The 14,199-nt window shown below is 34.9% G+C and overlaps 1 protein-coding gene across 1 annotated transcript; it reads left to right on the forward strand.

Annotated features, from left to right (window-relative positions):
• Positions 1 to 1,214: 1,214 nt before the first annotated feature.
• LOC148300112 (uncharacterized) lies at positions 1,215 to 8,480 on the forward strand. Its single transcript, XM_088275241.1, has 4 exons — positions 1,215 to 1,311; positions 2,604 to 2,688; positions 4,424 to 4,729; positions 5,742 to 8,480. Exons 1-4 carry the CDS (start codon positions 1,288 to 1,290, stop codon positions 6,011 to 6,013), a joined length of 687 nt encoding a protein of 228 aa, XP_088131367.1. The 5' UTR covers positions 1,215 to 1,287; the 3' UTR covers positions 6,014 to 8,480.
• Positions 8,481 to 14,199: the final 5,719 nt, after the last annotated feature.

Here is a 14,199-nt window from a genome sequence, read left to right on the forward strand (position 1 = left end):
TGATAATAAGGAGGGCAAAGGAAGAAAGGAGTTTAGGGAAGGAGGTAGAGGGAGGAGGTTTGATGGACAGTTAGGATTCTAATGATGAATAGTAATGTCTCAGACGTTTCTTAAAAGTTATAACAGAAGGTGCATTTGTTTACGCGGAGAGGTAATTCATTCCATAGTCTGGCCGCTTGGACAGAGAAGGAATCAATAATAATAATAATGCTGATAGGTCTTATGTATAAAGAAACACATGAATGTAGAAGAAGCTAAGATTGTTTGCAAAGATAGATTGGTGTGGCATTGTATTCTCTCTGAAAAATGGATTATTATTTTAACATATTATTATTTTTAATTATCTTCCTTTATGGGTCAAATGTTATCACAATAATTCCGAGTAATATATGGAATGAAAAGAAACAGATATATGTCCAGGCCAAATGGTAGTAATATATAAATTAATTACTATTTTTTGTTGGGTAATATATCCATAGTTGTCTGCCTCCATAGTGTAATGGTCAGCACGCTCGGCTACTGTTCTGGAGGTCCTGGGTTCGATTCCCAGGGGGGGTCAAATAAATTTAAGTGATTTTTTTCACTGTAATATTTATTCAATAGTACCCTGGACTGGTACCTGAAGCGGAGGGCTGATCACCTTTCCTTCATGTGTAAGCGATTAATATAACACTGCGTTTGTATAATGCAGTGCCCTATGCACCATCGGGGTGCGGATAAGGGTTTGAAACATATCCAAAATTAAACATGGTTATTGGATTGAATTCTACTTTTATATACATATATCACTCACTCCTTTCTACAACGTCATATATAAAAAAAATTAGCAATTTTTAGTTGTGGATGTTTTTCGGAATGCCCAGAAAATGTGCAATATCCCAGCAAAAGCGGCATATTAAAACTTAATATTTACCTAATAATAAAAGTCTGCGTAATCGGAGGACATGTATGACTAGATGTATGGATGTGAAGGAGGCGAGGAGTGTATGTCAGGACAGAAGAGTGAGTTCCATCCTCTCTGCCTACCCCTGCTGAGAAACGGCGTGATGGTAGTATTTAGTAGTAGTACCAAGTAAAACTTCAATTAAAAATAATAAAAAAAATATTGAAGAAAGAAGAACAATAATTTTAATTAATTGATTTAAAATTGAGTTTGTGTAATTCATTTCTGAGCCGTCAATTTCCAAACAAAAATATAATTATATATTATATAATTTGCAAATAGTATCATCAATTGCGACATGTAGGTGAAGTGTCAGTGTCTATTAATATATATATATATTTTAAATGTTTTATTTAGCTATGAATCAGGTATGATTTGAATATTTTTAATATTATGAATAAGTGGATTGATTTTTTTAGTTGAGAATGTACCAAGGATGGATTGTAAAATGAAAGAAAACAGAAAAAATGTGATGAAATGAATGAGTATATAGGAATGTCAAAATAAAACAACTTATTTATTGGAAAACCAACAGAATATTTAACAAAAATAACATAATTTAATAAAATAACATTCCAATTAGAGGTTTTCACTTAAGTAATCTAAAAATAAAAATAAACTGTAATTTACGTAAAAGTATAACATATTATTTTTTGACATCTCATCAAAGATGAAGAAGAATATGGAAGTCTGGGCATTTACGGGGCTTACGACCGTCATAGGCTTATATTATATATTATTCTATATTATTATATATTATTTCCATATTCTTCTTCATCTTTGATGAGATATCAAAGAATAATATGAAAATAACTCTTGTAATTGGAGATAATCCAGATTTTGTGAACAAGTATTTGGACACACTCAAAATGTTGTAAAAGTATAACTATATAATGAACTGACATTAAGTGTCCGCCTCTGTAGTGTAATGGTCAGCACGCTCGGTTACCGTTCTGGAGGTCCCGGGTTCGATTCCCAGGGGGGTCAAATAAATATAAGTGATTTTTTCACTGTAATATTTATTCAATATTACCCTGGACTGGTACCTGAAGCGGAGGGCTGATCACCTTTCCTTCGTGTGTAAACGATCAAGATAACACTGTGTTCATATGAAGCAGTGCCCTATGCACCATTGGGGTGCGGATAAGGGTTTTATTATTATTATTATTATTACGTGTTTTTATCAAATAATACAATTTTTCTTTATCAACTAGTCAAATAGACATCAACAATATTTGTCTCAAACATATTAAAAGAAACATTATTGACGTATATTTCATTAAGCATTACATTGCACATATCGCAGGCTCCGTTTAAAAATGAATTTTGGTAGGACTTGGTGTGCATTTTTGGGATTTTGAATAAATTTTTGTTTCTGGTCTGTGCTCCCGGGACTCTAAAATTAATCAGTGATAAAAGCTCTGGGCAATCTATATAATTTGGTCTTAGTTATGTTTTCTGATTACCTCCGCATTCAAAATATTTATAATACGTACTTACAAAAATCAATAAGTATGAAATTCGTTGTTATAAAAAAATTCTAATGTCTGTATGCGGTCCTTGGGAAATTTTTAAGTCATGGATGCGGCCCGGGATGCTATTTGGGTTGGCCAGGCCTGGTTTAAACTAACAAAACAGAAAATAACATTAAACTTTTCAGGCGTGCTTCATTTTTCTACTATTGGCTATAAACATAGCAGATGGAAGTCCGTTAAGGGATCTTATTGTAAGGAATCAGAGAAAAGGTAAGAATGAGAAATAATAATTATGTTTTAAGATTCCCTGCCCTTATTATCTTCAAAATTATCCCACATAAGCAGGCTACAGTGGCAATCTTATTCCCCGTAAGAACCATACAATGTCATCTATGTTTTATACAGGACTATTCAAAAGAAGTTTCTGAGGTATCTCTACATGAGAGTATTATCCTTGGCTCTACCCAACCGAGTTTCTCCAGGATATGCTTGGCTACAATACTTTAGAGACTAAAAGGAATGTGTATTTGATTACGCATTTTTATCAATTGTTGCGCGGTATGATTGATAATCCTGAAATTATCCGAAACATTGGTCTGTATGTTCCCGATAGTTACCTAAGACAGCATCGACATAGATTGTTTCATATTACTATACACAGGATCAACCTGTCGATGGTTATGCCTGTAGGAAGAGCTACCGCTATGTTGAACAATATCACATTTAAGTCTTCTTGCTTACTTTTAATATATACGCCTTGAATATTGTTTGTTATGTATATATAATTTTTTTTTTGTTTAATAAAATTGAATTGAATTGAATGCCTCTCACAAATTAGCATTCTCAATATATCTTTTATAGACTTTTGAGAGAGTCCATCTAATGTGTTTCTTCTGATTTCTTCATACCTTATTCAGGCCATCCTATACAGTTCTAGCTTCTACTCATACTTGTTATGTAGAAACTCAGGTCTACTCTACCATATATATGGCTCTAACTGTTTTTTCCGTCTGACCAAACCATCTTTGACACCCTAGATCTTCCCAACTATACCTATCTCAGCTGCAAATTCCTTCTGTCTTCTCCATTCTTAACCCTGGCATACAGTCCTAGCTTCCAGTCAACCATGCCTTATAGACTCTTGGTCCTACACTTCGATATATACAGTTCTAACTATTCTATAGTTGGCAAATATTGACGAGGCAATAGGGCATAAAGATTTATCAGATTTAGTGGGGTCTTATTTAGAAAATACATTCTTCTTCTTCTTCTTCTTTATGTAGATCCTAGGGATCGGTTTGTGCCTCCGCATATCACTCTTGGGATGTTGACTCCCAGCTTTCCATCTTTTCGGAGGTCTGCCTGGGGAACTGCTGGGGAACAAGGGTTACCTTGAAGGGCGATACGTGGAAGTATGTCTTCTGACATTCTGTTTATATGTTCATTCCAGTATTGCCTTCGTTGTCGTCCCCACCTCACGATATCCTCCGTCTCACACATGCTCCGGATGTCGGTATTTCTTACTCGGTCTCGCAATGTGTTTCCGGTTAAGTATCTGCTGTTGCCTCAATCCCACAAGTGGCTATTGGTCGAACACATGTTTTGTATATTTTCATTTTACTTTCTATTCTCATGTGTTTGTTTCTCCACACCGAGTTTCTGAGGCATCCTGACATAAAATTTGACAAGATGAATTAGACAAATAAATGAACTGTGTGACAAATCTTGATTGATATAAGATATTGAATCCATTGTCTCTATTGTATTGCTTTTAGGGATCAACCATATTAATTTATTATTAACTATAGACATTCACAATTATTTTTAAGAAATATAAACTGAATATGATATAAATCCTTGTACATAATAGGCAAGGAGATTTTTTTATTCAACTAGTAAATATTATTTTAAAAAAACTATTCTATTCACATAACTAAACCGTCTTAGAGAACCTTTGAACAATTTTATAATTATATGTATGAAGACCATATTGTTTTTTTTCTAGCCCAACACTTCCAACACTATGATTCTTTCGACGTAAAATATGATTCATCTCATCCAGTAATATCCACACAAAAACCCGACATGATGTCATTCATACCTGCTAATGGAGAGTACAGTGCTCAAAGATACATTGCAAGCTCAAATCAAGGCCTACCTAATGCAGTACACACCAATACAGGATCAGTATCGGTCCAACAACCAATTTATGTGAATCCTGGGCTGATACAACCAAATCAGATGAACCAACAGACCGAAAATCCCATATTTTTCTACAATGGACAGTGGCAACAAGGTTTTATTTACCCAGGTAAACAAAATTAACACACTAAGGACGGGAAAGGTATTTCTACCCGTTGGGTGGATTGATGCTTAAGGACGGGAAGGGTATTTTTACCTTCTGCGCTGGCCTCCTTTCAAAGTCAGAAAAGAAGAAATTATGAAATGTTTTTTATGAATATTATGTACCAATCTCTTTGTTAAGGTCTTAACTACATAAACACAATTATCAAACGCCGTCACCAGCAGTCGTCATCAGCCCGGTCCGCAGGTGATGGGATTTGATAATTGTGTGAAATGTGTTAATAGACATGGACGATCAAATCAAAAACTGATTTAACATATTGTTTACGGGAAACGCTTAAAGGCATGTTTTAAATACTGTTGGTAGAGAGCGGGAGACGATTGCAAGCGTTCTATTTGCTTACTTTAGGTAGAGCGCGAGAGACGCCTGCACACATTGTACAGATGGGAATTGGGTGTTGCGGCTACTTGTGATTAATATACTGAGAGTTGGGCGGCAGACTGCCAGAGTATAATTAGGGTCCTTTTCCATACTGTTGGTAGAGAGCGGGAGACACTTGCGAGCGTTCTATTTGCTTACTTTAGGTAGAGCGCGAGAGACGCCTGCAAACATTGTACAGATGGGAATTGGGTGTTGCGGCTACTTGTGATTAGTATACTGAGGGTCGGGCGGCAGACTGCCAGAGTATAATTAGGGTCCTTTTCCATACTGTTGGTAGAGAGCGGGAGGCGCTTGCGAGCGTTCTATTTGCTTACTTTAGGTAGAGCGCGAGAGACGCCTGCAAACATTGTACAGATGGGAATTGGGTGTTGCGGCTACTTGTGATTAGTATGCTGAGGGTCGGGGTTGGGGTTGATAAAAAAACCGCCCGACAACAATACGTTAGTAACAACTTTTTAACAACAAATAATAATGAAGTCTATAATATTGTTTTTTAAATTTTTGTTTAAGTTAATCAGATCAAATAGCTTTCTCCTATCACTCGACTTTATTATATTTAAATTTTTGTTTGTTTCAGCTCAAAATACGAATTCAATTCAACAAACGCAAGAAGTTATACCAAATATCCAAAGCGTCAACTATAATGGTTTTGGAAAAGCAAGTTACGATACATTACCAAATGAATCTGCAACATTTAACCAGTATCCCGATAATTCTGGAACTATTCCTTCTTTGGACAATTCGAACCCATCACAAAACGTTATTCCGGAAACATTTTTGAATCCAATTTTCAAGTCAACGCCAGCTCCCATGTGTAGCACAGGAACCAAACGTTTTCCAATGGGATAAACATAAATTTTTATCCGTCTTCATAGAGTGGTGGTTAGCGCGTTCGGCTATCGTGCTGAAGGTCACCAGTTTGATTCCCAAACTAACTAACAAGCCATCACGCCGCTTCGCCACAGGGGTTGGCAGACGGAATAGAATGCCATACCAATGTGTCTTTGCAAACAATCCTTGCTCTTTTTCACATACATGCATGTACTTATTATATTATTTATTGATTCGGCATTAACTTTGTGGAATGACATGATTATTTTATTAAAATTAAACACTTAAATTAACCACTTTAAAGTAGTATATTCAAGTGTTTAATTATAATAAAATAATCATGTACTTATTCATACCCGCCGATTATTTTGACTCCTGACCCGGCCGCTTTCAGTATTTGACATACCTGATCGTGCCAAGTTTTCCTCGGTTTTCCTTTGCTCCTTTTTCCAACTACATTCACCTCATAAATTTGTTTTACCTTTCTTTCTTCAATCATTCGTTCCACTTGTCCAAACCATTTCAACACAACTTTCTTAATTTTATCGATAATGCTTATCTCAGCCTTGAGTTCTTTCCTTCTTTCACCATTCGAACATCTAGCTCACTCCTTTCAACAACGTCATAAATCAAAAATAGTCAATTTTCAAGCCCAGAAAATGTAATGTATCCCAGCAAAAGCGACATATTTTCAACTTAATACATATTTACCTGCTACAGGGCAGAAAGAGTTGTTTTCGCATTTTGAAGAAAAGGTATTGTTTGATTATGTTTTGAAAATTGTACTAAATATTTTTAAAATGGAGAAAAAACATCCAGGTTTTACTTAAAAAGATCTGTTGCACAGTGAAAAGTTCAATCAGTGGCTTGATATTTATTTTTAATACATTTTATTATATTTTTAAACTTAAAAAACGATCTCCTGAAAAATCTAGTTTTTTGAGCGATCTATCATACATCGTAACTAAAAATATGGATGTTAAAACTTAAAATAAATAAACCATTATGCAGGGGTAGGCAGAGAGTATAGAACGCCACACCACTGTCTTTGCAAACAATTTTCGCCTCTTCCATATTCATGCATCTCCTCATACATACCCGACTATTATTCCGACTCCTGATGTGACCATGCTCAAGTATTTGAAATACCTGATCATGCCATGTTTTTATCAGTCTTCTCTGCTCCTATTTCCAACTTCACTCGCCTTGGACCGCTTTGCATCGCTGTTTCATAGGTTTTTAATATTTTTTACTCCTTAACCTGTTAACCGGGCGGTCCACTGTCCAATTGCGTAACTTGTAACGGACGCGAATACTGATTCACTCCGTGTTTTAAATTCATGTCGAGACATGTATGTATGACTAATACCTTTGTTGTTGGAAAAATATATGTCCATATATATAATATAATAATAATAATAAAACCCTTATCCGCACCCCAATGGTGCATAGGGCACTGCGTCATATAAACGCAGTGTTATCTTGATCGTTTACAAATGAAGGAAAGGTGATCAGCCCTCCGCTTCAGGTACCAGTCCAGGGTAATAATGAATAAATATGACAGTGAAAAAATCACTTATATTTATTTTACCCCCCTTGGGAATCAAACCCGGGACCTCCAGAACGGTAGCTGAGCGTGCTGACCATTACTAATATAATAAACATATATTTCAAGGACGTATTCATATGTCCTACCTGTACCCGATATTGTTTACGTTTGACGTATTTATGCGTCCCGCCCAGTTGACAGGTTAACAAGCTTTGTGAAGCATATTAGAAATGCACGCTTTTTATTTTCTTTCTTTCCATTTCAACAAACTGAGGCACAGCAGCTCGCGGTCCGCTGTAATAAATAAATAAGTCCAATTATTAAAATTATTGAAATAAGGTTCTTCTTCTTCTTCTTCATCTTGTAGGCCTTGTAGCCTGTTTTAACAAGGGATTAGCCTCCTGCAATGTCGAATCCCAGCTATCAACCCATCCCTTTGGCGGTCTGCCCGGGAGTCGTCTACCATGGGGTTGGCCGCACAGTGCGATGTGGGTGAGTCTGGATGGTTCCATTCTCCTCACATGCGCATACCATTGTCTCCTTCGTTGCTTTCCCCACCTAACGACATCTTCGATCTCGCATATTTCCCTCATCCTGACATTTCTTATTCTATCTCGAAGACTCTTGCCTGATGTGCTTCTTAGTCTACATTTTTGACACTCTAAGCGCGTTTTTTATGGCAACGGTGTCCTCTCTACTTTGATTCCATACGTCATGAAATAAGGGTACTAAATTTAAATAAATGATTGAATTAAATTGAAAAGAAATGTATGCCCTCAATTTTTTTTCTGTTCCATTTTAACAGATTGAGTCACAGCTGAGTAAATAAACAAATAAACTACGACGTATTAACTTCTAAGGCTTTATTTTCAAAATTTTTATAATAAGGGTACAAAAATAAAATGATTAATGAAATTAAAAAATCATGAAATATATGCTTTGTATTTTCATTCTTTCCATTTGAACAGACTGGGCTACAGTAGCACATGGTACAGCTAATAAAGTAAGGTAACTACAGTACCATAGAACGGCGCTACTTGAACTTTGATGTTTTACTTGAGCCCAGTACAAAAAAATTATTAAGATCTGTATTTGGTCTACAATAATGAACGTATTGACATGATTCATTGTTACCCTGACAGGTGACACTTATTGTCACGATACTTCGATCAATACCACAATCGAAATATTTTTTTTTGTACTGGGTACAAGTAACACATCGAAGTTCAAGTAGCCCCGTTTTACGGTACAGGTAATAAGGATCTCTAACCCTTATCCGCACCCCAATGGTGCATAGGGCACTGCATCATATAAACACAGTGTTATCTTGATCGTAAACACATAAAGGAAAGGTGATCAGCCCTCCGCTAATAAGGATACAAAAATAAAATAAATAATTGTTTTGGGTTTATTAAATTTATTAATTTTTTTAGCCATACATTTATTAATATCACTTGAGTCTATTTGTAATAATATAAACTACATCATAATATAATATGGATGGAATAACAGTAATATACATATATAATATATATATATATATATATATATATATATATCCGCCTCTGTAGTGTAATGGTCAGCACGCTCGGCTACCGTTCTGAAGGTCCCGGGTTCGATTCCCAAGGGGGGTAAAATAAATATAAGTGATTTTTTCACTGTAATATTTATTCAATATTATTACCCTGGACTGGTACTTGAAGCGGAGGGCTGATCACCTTTCCTTCATGTGTAAACGATCGAGATAACACTGCGTTTATATGACGCAGTGCCCTATGCATCATTGGGGTGCGGATAAGGGTTTTATTATTTATATATATATATATATATATATATATATATATATATATATATATATATATATATATATAATATATAATATAAAACCCTTATCTGCACCCCAATGGTGCATAGGGCACTGCTTCATATAGACGCAGTGTTACCTTGATCGTTTACACATGAAGGAAAGATGATCAGCCTTCCGCTTCTGGTACCAGTCCAGGGTAATATTGAATAAATATTACATTGAAAAAATCACTAATATTTATTTGATCCCACCTGGGAATCGAGCCCGGGACCTCCAGAGCGGTAGCCGAGCGTGCTGACCATTACACTGCGGAGGCGGACAATAGTATATATATATATATATATATATATATATATATATATATATATATATATATATATATATATATATATATATATAAATTAATATACAAAAAATGCCTTAATGTTTTAAAATAAATGCACAATTAAATATCGTTTTGTACATACTTGCAACTAATTTCTTTATACAAGATCAAACATTTTGATTGTAATCACGAGAATCATTGAAGTGGTTCAAAAATGGAAAAAAATGTACCTAAATGAAATCAGCACTTTATCAACATATCTAATTATTCATTATTTTCTGTTAAGCAAAAAAAAAACACCAAAAATAGTATATTAGTTTTAGTTCCAGAGAAATAGTTGAGAATTTACACATGGCACACAGTCTGTGTCACGCTGATAATGCCCAGCACACGTTTCGCACACAATTTGTGCCAGCGCGGTACCCGAATTTCAAACGACAATTTCTCTGGAACATCACAATCGGTTTAGGTTCACAATTCTTTACACTTCTGACATCTATGGAAATAATTTGAAAGAAAAATAGATTTTGTGTAATAGATGTACATATTTATGTTTTAATTTTAAATCAAACACAGATTTTTTGAGTCTACTAAGTTTGCCTACTAAGAGTCTACTAAAAATCTGTGTTTGATTTAAAATTAAAACATAAATTAAAATGGAGTTCTACAAATTAAACGCCAAATCAATAAATAACATATACATATATTCAAGTAAAACACAATTAGTGTGTGATATGTTTTAAAATAAACAAATTTTAGAATATAATTTTTTTACTTTTTGTAACAATTAGCCCTCTCCCCTTCCTTTACCTATAAACTTTTAAAATTTTCAACTGAGGACGCCAACATCAGCTAAGAAAAACTACAAATCGATCAATATTACAACTAACATTCGAAAGGAATTGTATAACAATGCATATATATATTTCAATCTTTAAAAAAAAAACAATTTGGAACTTAAATAATGGGCAAAATGGTGAATGTTACACACGTGTATAAAGTGGTCACTAAAGCCAGCCAAATTTCAATATATATCAACATTTCATCACGTAACTATACTAAAGGTTATTTTCCTTCAGGATGATTTCCATAGATGTCAGTAGTAGTACATCTTAAGATGTTACATACAGTGTTAACGGGTAAGAGTAAAGTATCCAATGGTGCATAGGGCACTGAATCGTATATAAGCAATGATATCTTGATAGTTAAATACATGAAGGAAAGGTGATCAGTCCAGGGTAATATGAAATAAATAACGAGTGAAAATTTACTGTATTATATTTTGACCACCCTGGGAATTGAACACGGGACCTTCAGCACGATAGCCGAATGCGCTGACCACTACATAGCGTAAGGGGTCATATCTACATAACTTAAAAACGTATGCAAAATTTTGAATCTGATTTTGCATCTGAAATCCTTAGTCGTACAGGAGAAAGTGACCAACTAACAAAACGTAAAATGTTCAGGACGGCCATTTAAGTCACTTTTGCTTGGCAAGAAAATAAACATCAATGCAGTTAGTCATTTTTAACAAGTCAGTATATTATACTTCCAAGTTTAAAATCGCTTTGGGATTTTTTCAGGGCAATATTAAGCTAGTAAGATATCAAATACTCAATAATCACGTTTTTGTAAAGAATGCACTTGGTCACTTTCTCCTGTATGACTACGATATAGTAATGATAAACGTGATGTTTAGATACAGCATTGTATGCGTACAATCTTCATACATCAATCTCTAAAAACGGCATCTTTGACGCAAGTAAAAGTTGCATAAATCCACTTCATGCGTTCATACGTTACTTATTTGTCCGTAAATTTACAGCTAAACGTACAAATTTCATACTTCTTTACCTAATTATTATTATTTTTTCTATTGCACAAGTTTCTAAGGCTTATTTCCATACACTTTATTAAAAATATCAGCAGTACAAATATAATTTCTATTATCTTAGCACACAATTTGCCAGAATCATTTTTCGCGACATGATAATTAATGATAGTAAAAATATACTCGATACAAAAAATAAACCTTGACCAAAAATATGACAATCTTCACCATGCTTTGTGTACTTCATATCAAGTGAATAGGATCACAACTGTGGAGGTCCTCAGCAATACGTTACCATTATAAATGGTTAATCTCCATTATGAATGCAGTCGAAATGCGATCTCTCAGAAGAATGTGTGACAAAACGATGTATGATAGATGTGCGAATAGTGAAATAAGGAAGGAATGCAAAGCTGAGATAAGCATTATCGATAAAATTAAGAAAGGTGTGTTGAGATGGTTTGGACATGTAGAACGAATGAGTGAGGAAAGAACGGTAAAACAAATTTATGAGGCGAATGTTAGCGGGAAAAGAAACAGAGGAAGACCGAGAAAAACATGGCACGATCAGGTATGCCAAATACTTGAAAGTGGTCAGGTTAGGAGTCGTAACAATCGGCGGGTATGTATGAGGAGATGCATGAACGTGGAAGAGGCGAAGAATGTTTGCAAGGACAGAGTGGTGTGGCGCCCTATTCTCTCTGCCTACCCCTGCGGGGAAACGGCGTGATGGTTAGTTAGTTAGTTAGTTAGTTAGTTTATGATTTAATTATAATGATTTTAATAATCAAATGATAATTAATGATTTTAAGTAATCAGGAATTCTAAGAGTAAGAGCGGACACCGTTGCCACAAAAAACGCGCTTAGAGTGTCAGAAATGAAGACTCTAAGAAGCATATCAGGCAAGAGTCTTCGAGATAGAATAAGGAACGCCAGGATCAGGGAAATATGCGAGGTGGAAGATGTCGTTAGGTGGGGAAGGCAACCAAGGAGACAATGGTATGCGCTTGTGAGGAGAATGGAACCATCCAGACTCCCCCACATCGCACTGTACGGCCGACCCCATGGCAGACCACCAAAGAGATGGGTCAATAGCTGGGAATCAACATCGCGGGAGGCTTATTTCTCTTAAAAACAGGCCACAAGGCCTACAACAAGATGAAGAAGAAGAAGAAGGAATTCTAGCTTGTAAAATTGTTACGTTTCGGTGAGATTTAATGATTTCATATTGGTTTAACACAGGATTGGTCACGTTTTGTCGTAACTTTAATTAAGATTTTGATAGAATACAGTAAACAGAAGAGATTTGCATTAAAAGGATTTTTAGTGCAATATTGGAAATGAAACTGTTTGGTGAGGACCTCCACAGTCAAGGCCTAGAAACACATGCTTATTACTAGCAAAAAATGCATTTTTTTAAGTATCAATTGCTCAAAAAAAACATGCGCTTTTTTTGAGCAATTACTTAGTAGCACGTGTGTACAGTAAAGCCTCGATATAACGGACTAATTTTGGGGGGAGGGGGTGTCCGTTAAAGCCGAAAGTCCGTTATATAAAAATATGTTTAAAATAAATAAAAACATACTTTTTTTAAATGTCAACACTGTATTTAGATATAGTTGCCAGCAAAAGAATGATTTTATTCAATTCCGTACAAAGGGCCAATTGTTTTTGCTGTCATTTTCTTGATGTAATTAACAGATGGCGTTGCCATAAAATAATTCATCGAGGAAAAGGTCAGAATGATTGGACCAAATTCTGGCAGGTGTTGACAGGTGTCAAGCCATCACAGACCGCGTAAAATAGAAATCAATGCACCCACGAGCAGGTTTTAAATATTTTTGGTCAAACTTTACACACATATATCGCTTTATACTTTCTGAATACATTTTAAATAACAAACTAAGAGCACAGTATTTTTTACATACATAACTAGTTTCAGGAGGCACAGACTCCTCTAACAGATGTGGAATAAAACATTTATTTACATAATAATAACAAGTGATTTAAGATGATCATATAACACATGAAGGGTATGGACACTTCCGATTACATTTTTAGACATTTTATTTTGATATTTTTTTATATATTAAATAAAGTTCGTTATCACGGGAACAGTATTTTTTTAAAAATAATTAATGATATACCACTTCTCTGATAATTCTATATTATTAATAAATTTTTAAAAAGTAACACATTTAAAATTGAAGCATATAGAAACAAAAACGGAAGTTTCCACATTGATTTGAAAACGAGGTGGAAATTTGAGTATGTATATTGATATATACAATAATCACAACCATAAAATCTAAGATTTTGGAGACTGAAGAGCGCTACAGAACCATGATTATTGACTTCTTCATACCACAGTTGAATGCCATCGATGTGACAGAGCTGCAGTTTCAACAAGACGGCGCAACATGCCACACGGCGGACATCAATTTACTGCGGGAAAATTCGAATTTGTATACCTCTAAAAAAACAGCCTATATATTACCGAGTGAGTTTCAACAAGATGGCGCAACATGCCACACGGCGGACATCAATTTACTGCGGGAAATTTGAATTTGTATACCTCTAAAAAAACAGCCTATATATTACCGAGTGAAGCAAAACATGTGCTTATTCCAAAATAAATGAACTCATACTATTTAACCCTAAAAAACTAAACTATCGTAAATAATTACG

The sequence above is a fragment of the Brachycentrus maculatus genome, unplaced genomic scaffold (assembly GCF_059751285.1).
Source record: "Brachycentrus maculatus isolate JH-2025_06_01 unplaced genomic scaffold, ASM5975128v1 h1tg000826l, whole genome shotgun sequence".
Lineage (NCBI taxonomy): Eukaryota > Metazoa > Arthropoda > Insecta > Trichoptera > Brachycentridae > Brachycentrus > Brachycentrus maculatus.

Coding starts and splice junctions, on each gene's coding strand:
- LOC148300112 (XM_088275241.1), top strand. CDS start 1,288: ATGTTTTATTTAGCTATGAATCAG. Junction 2,689..4,423: donor TGTAAGGAATCAGAGAAAAG/GTAAGAATGAGA, acceptor TTTTTTTTCTAG/CCCAACACTTCCAACACTAT. Junction 4,730..5,741: donor ACAAGGTTTTATTTACCCAG/GTAAACAAAATT, acceptor TGTTTGTTTCAG/CTCAAAATACGAATTCAATT.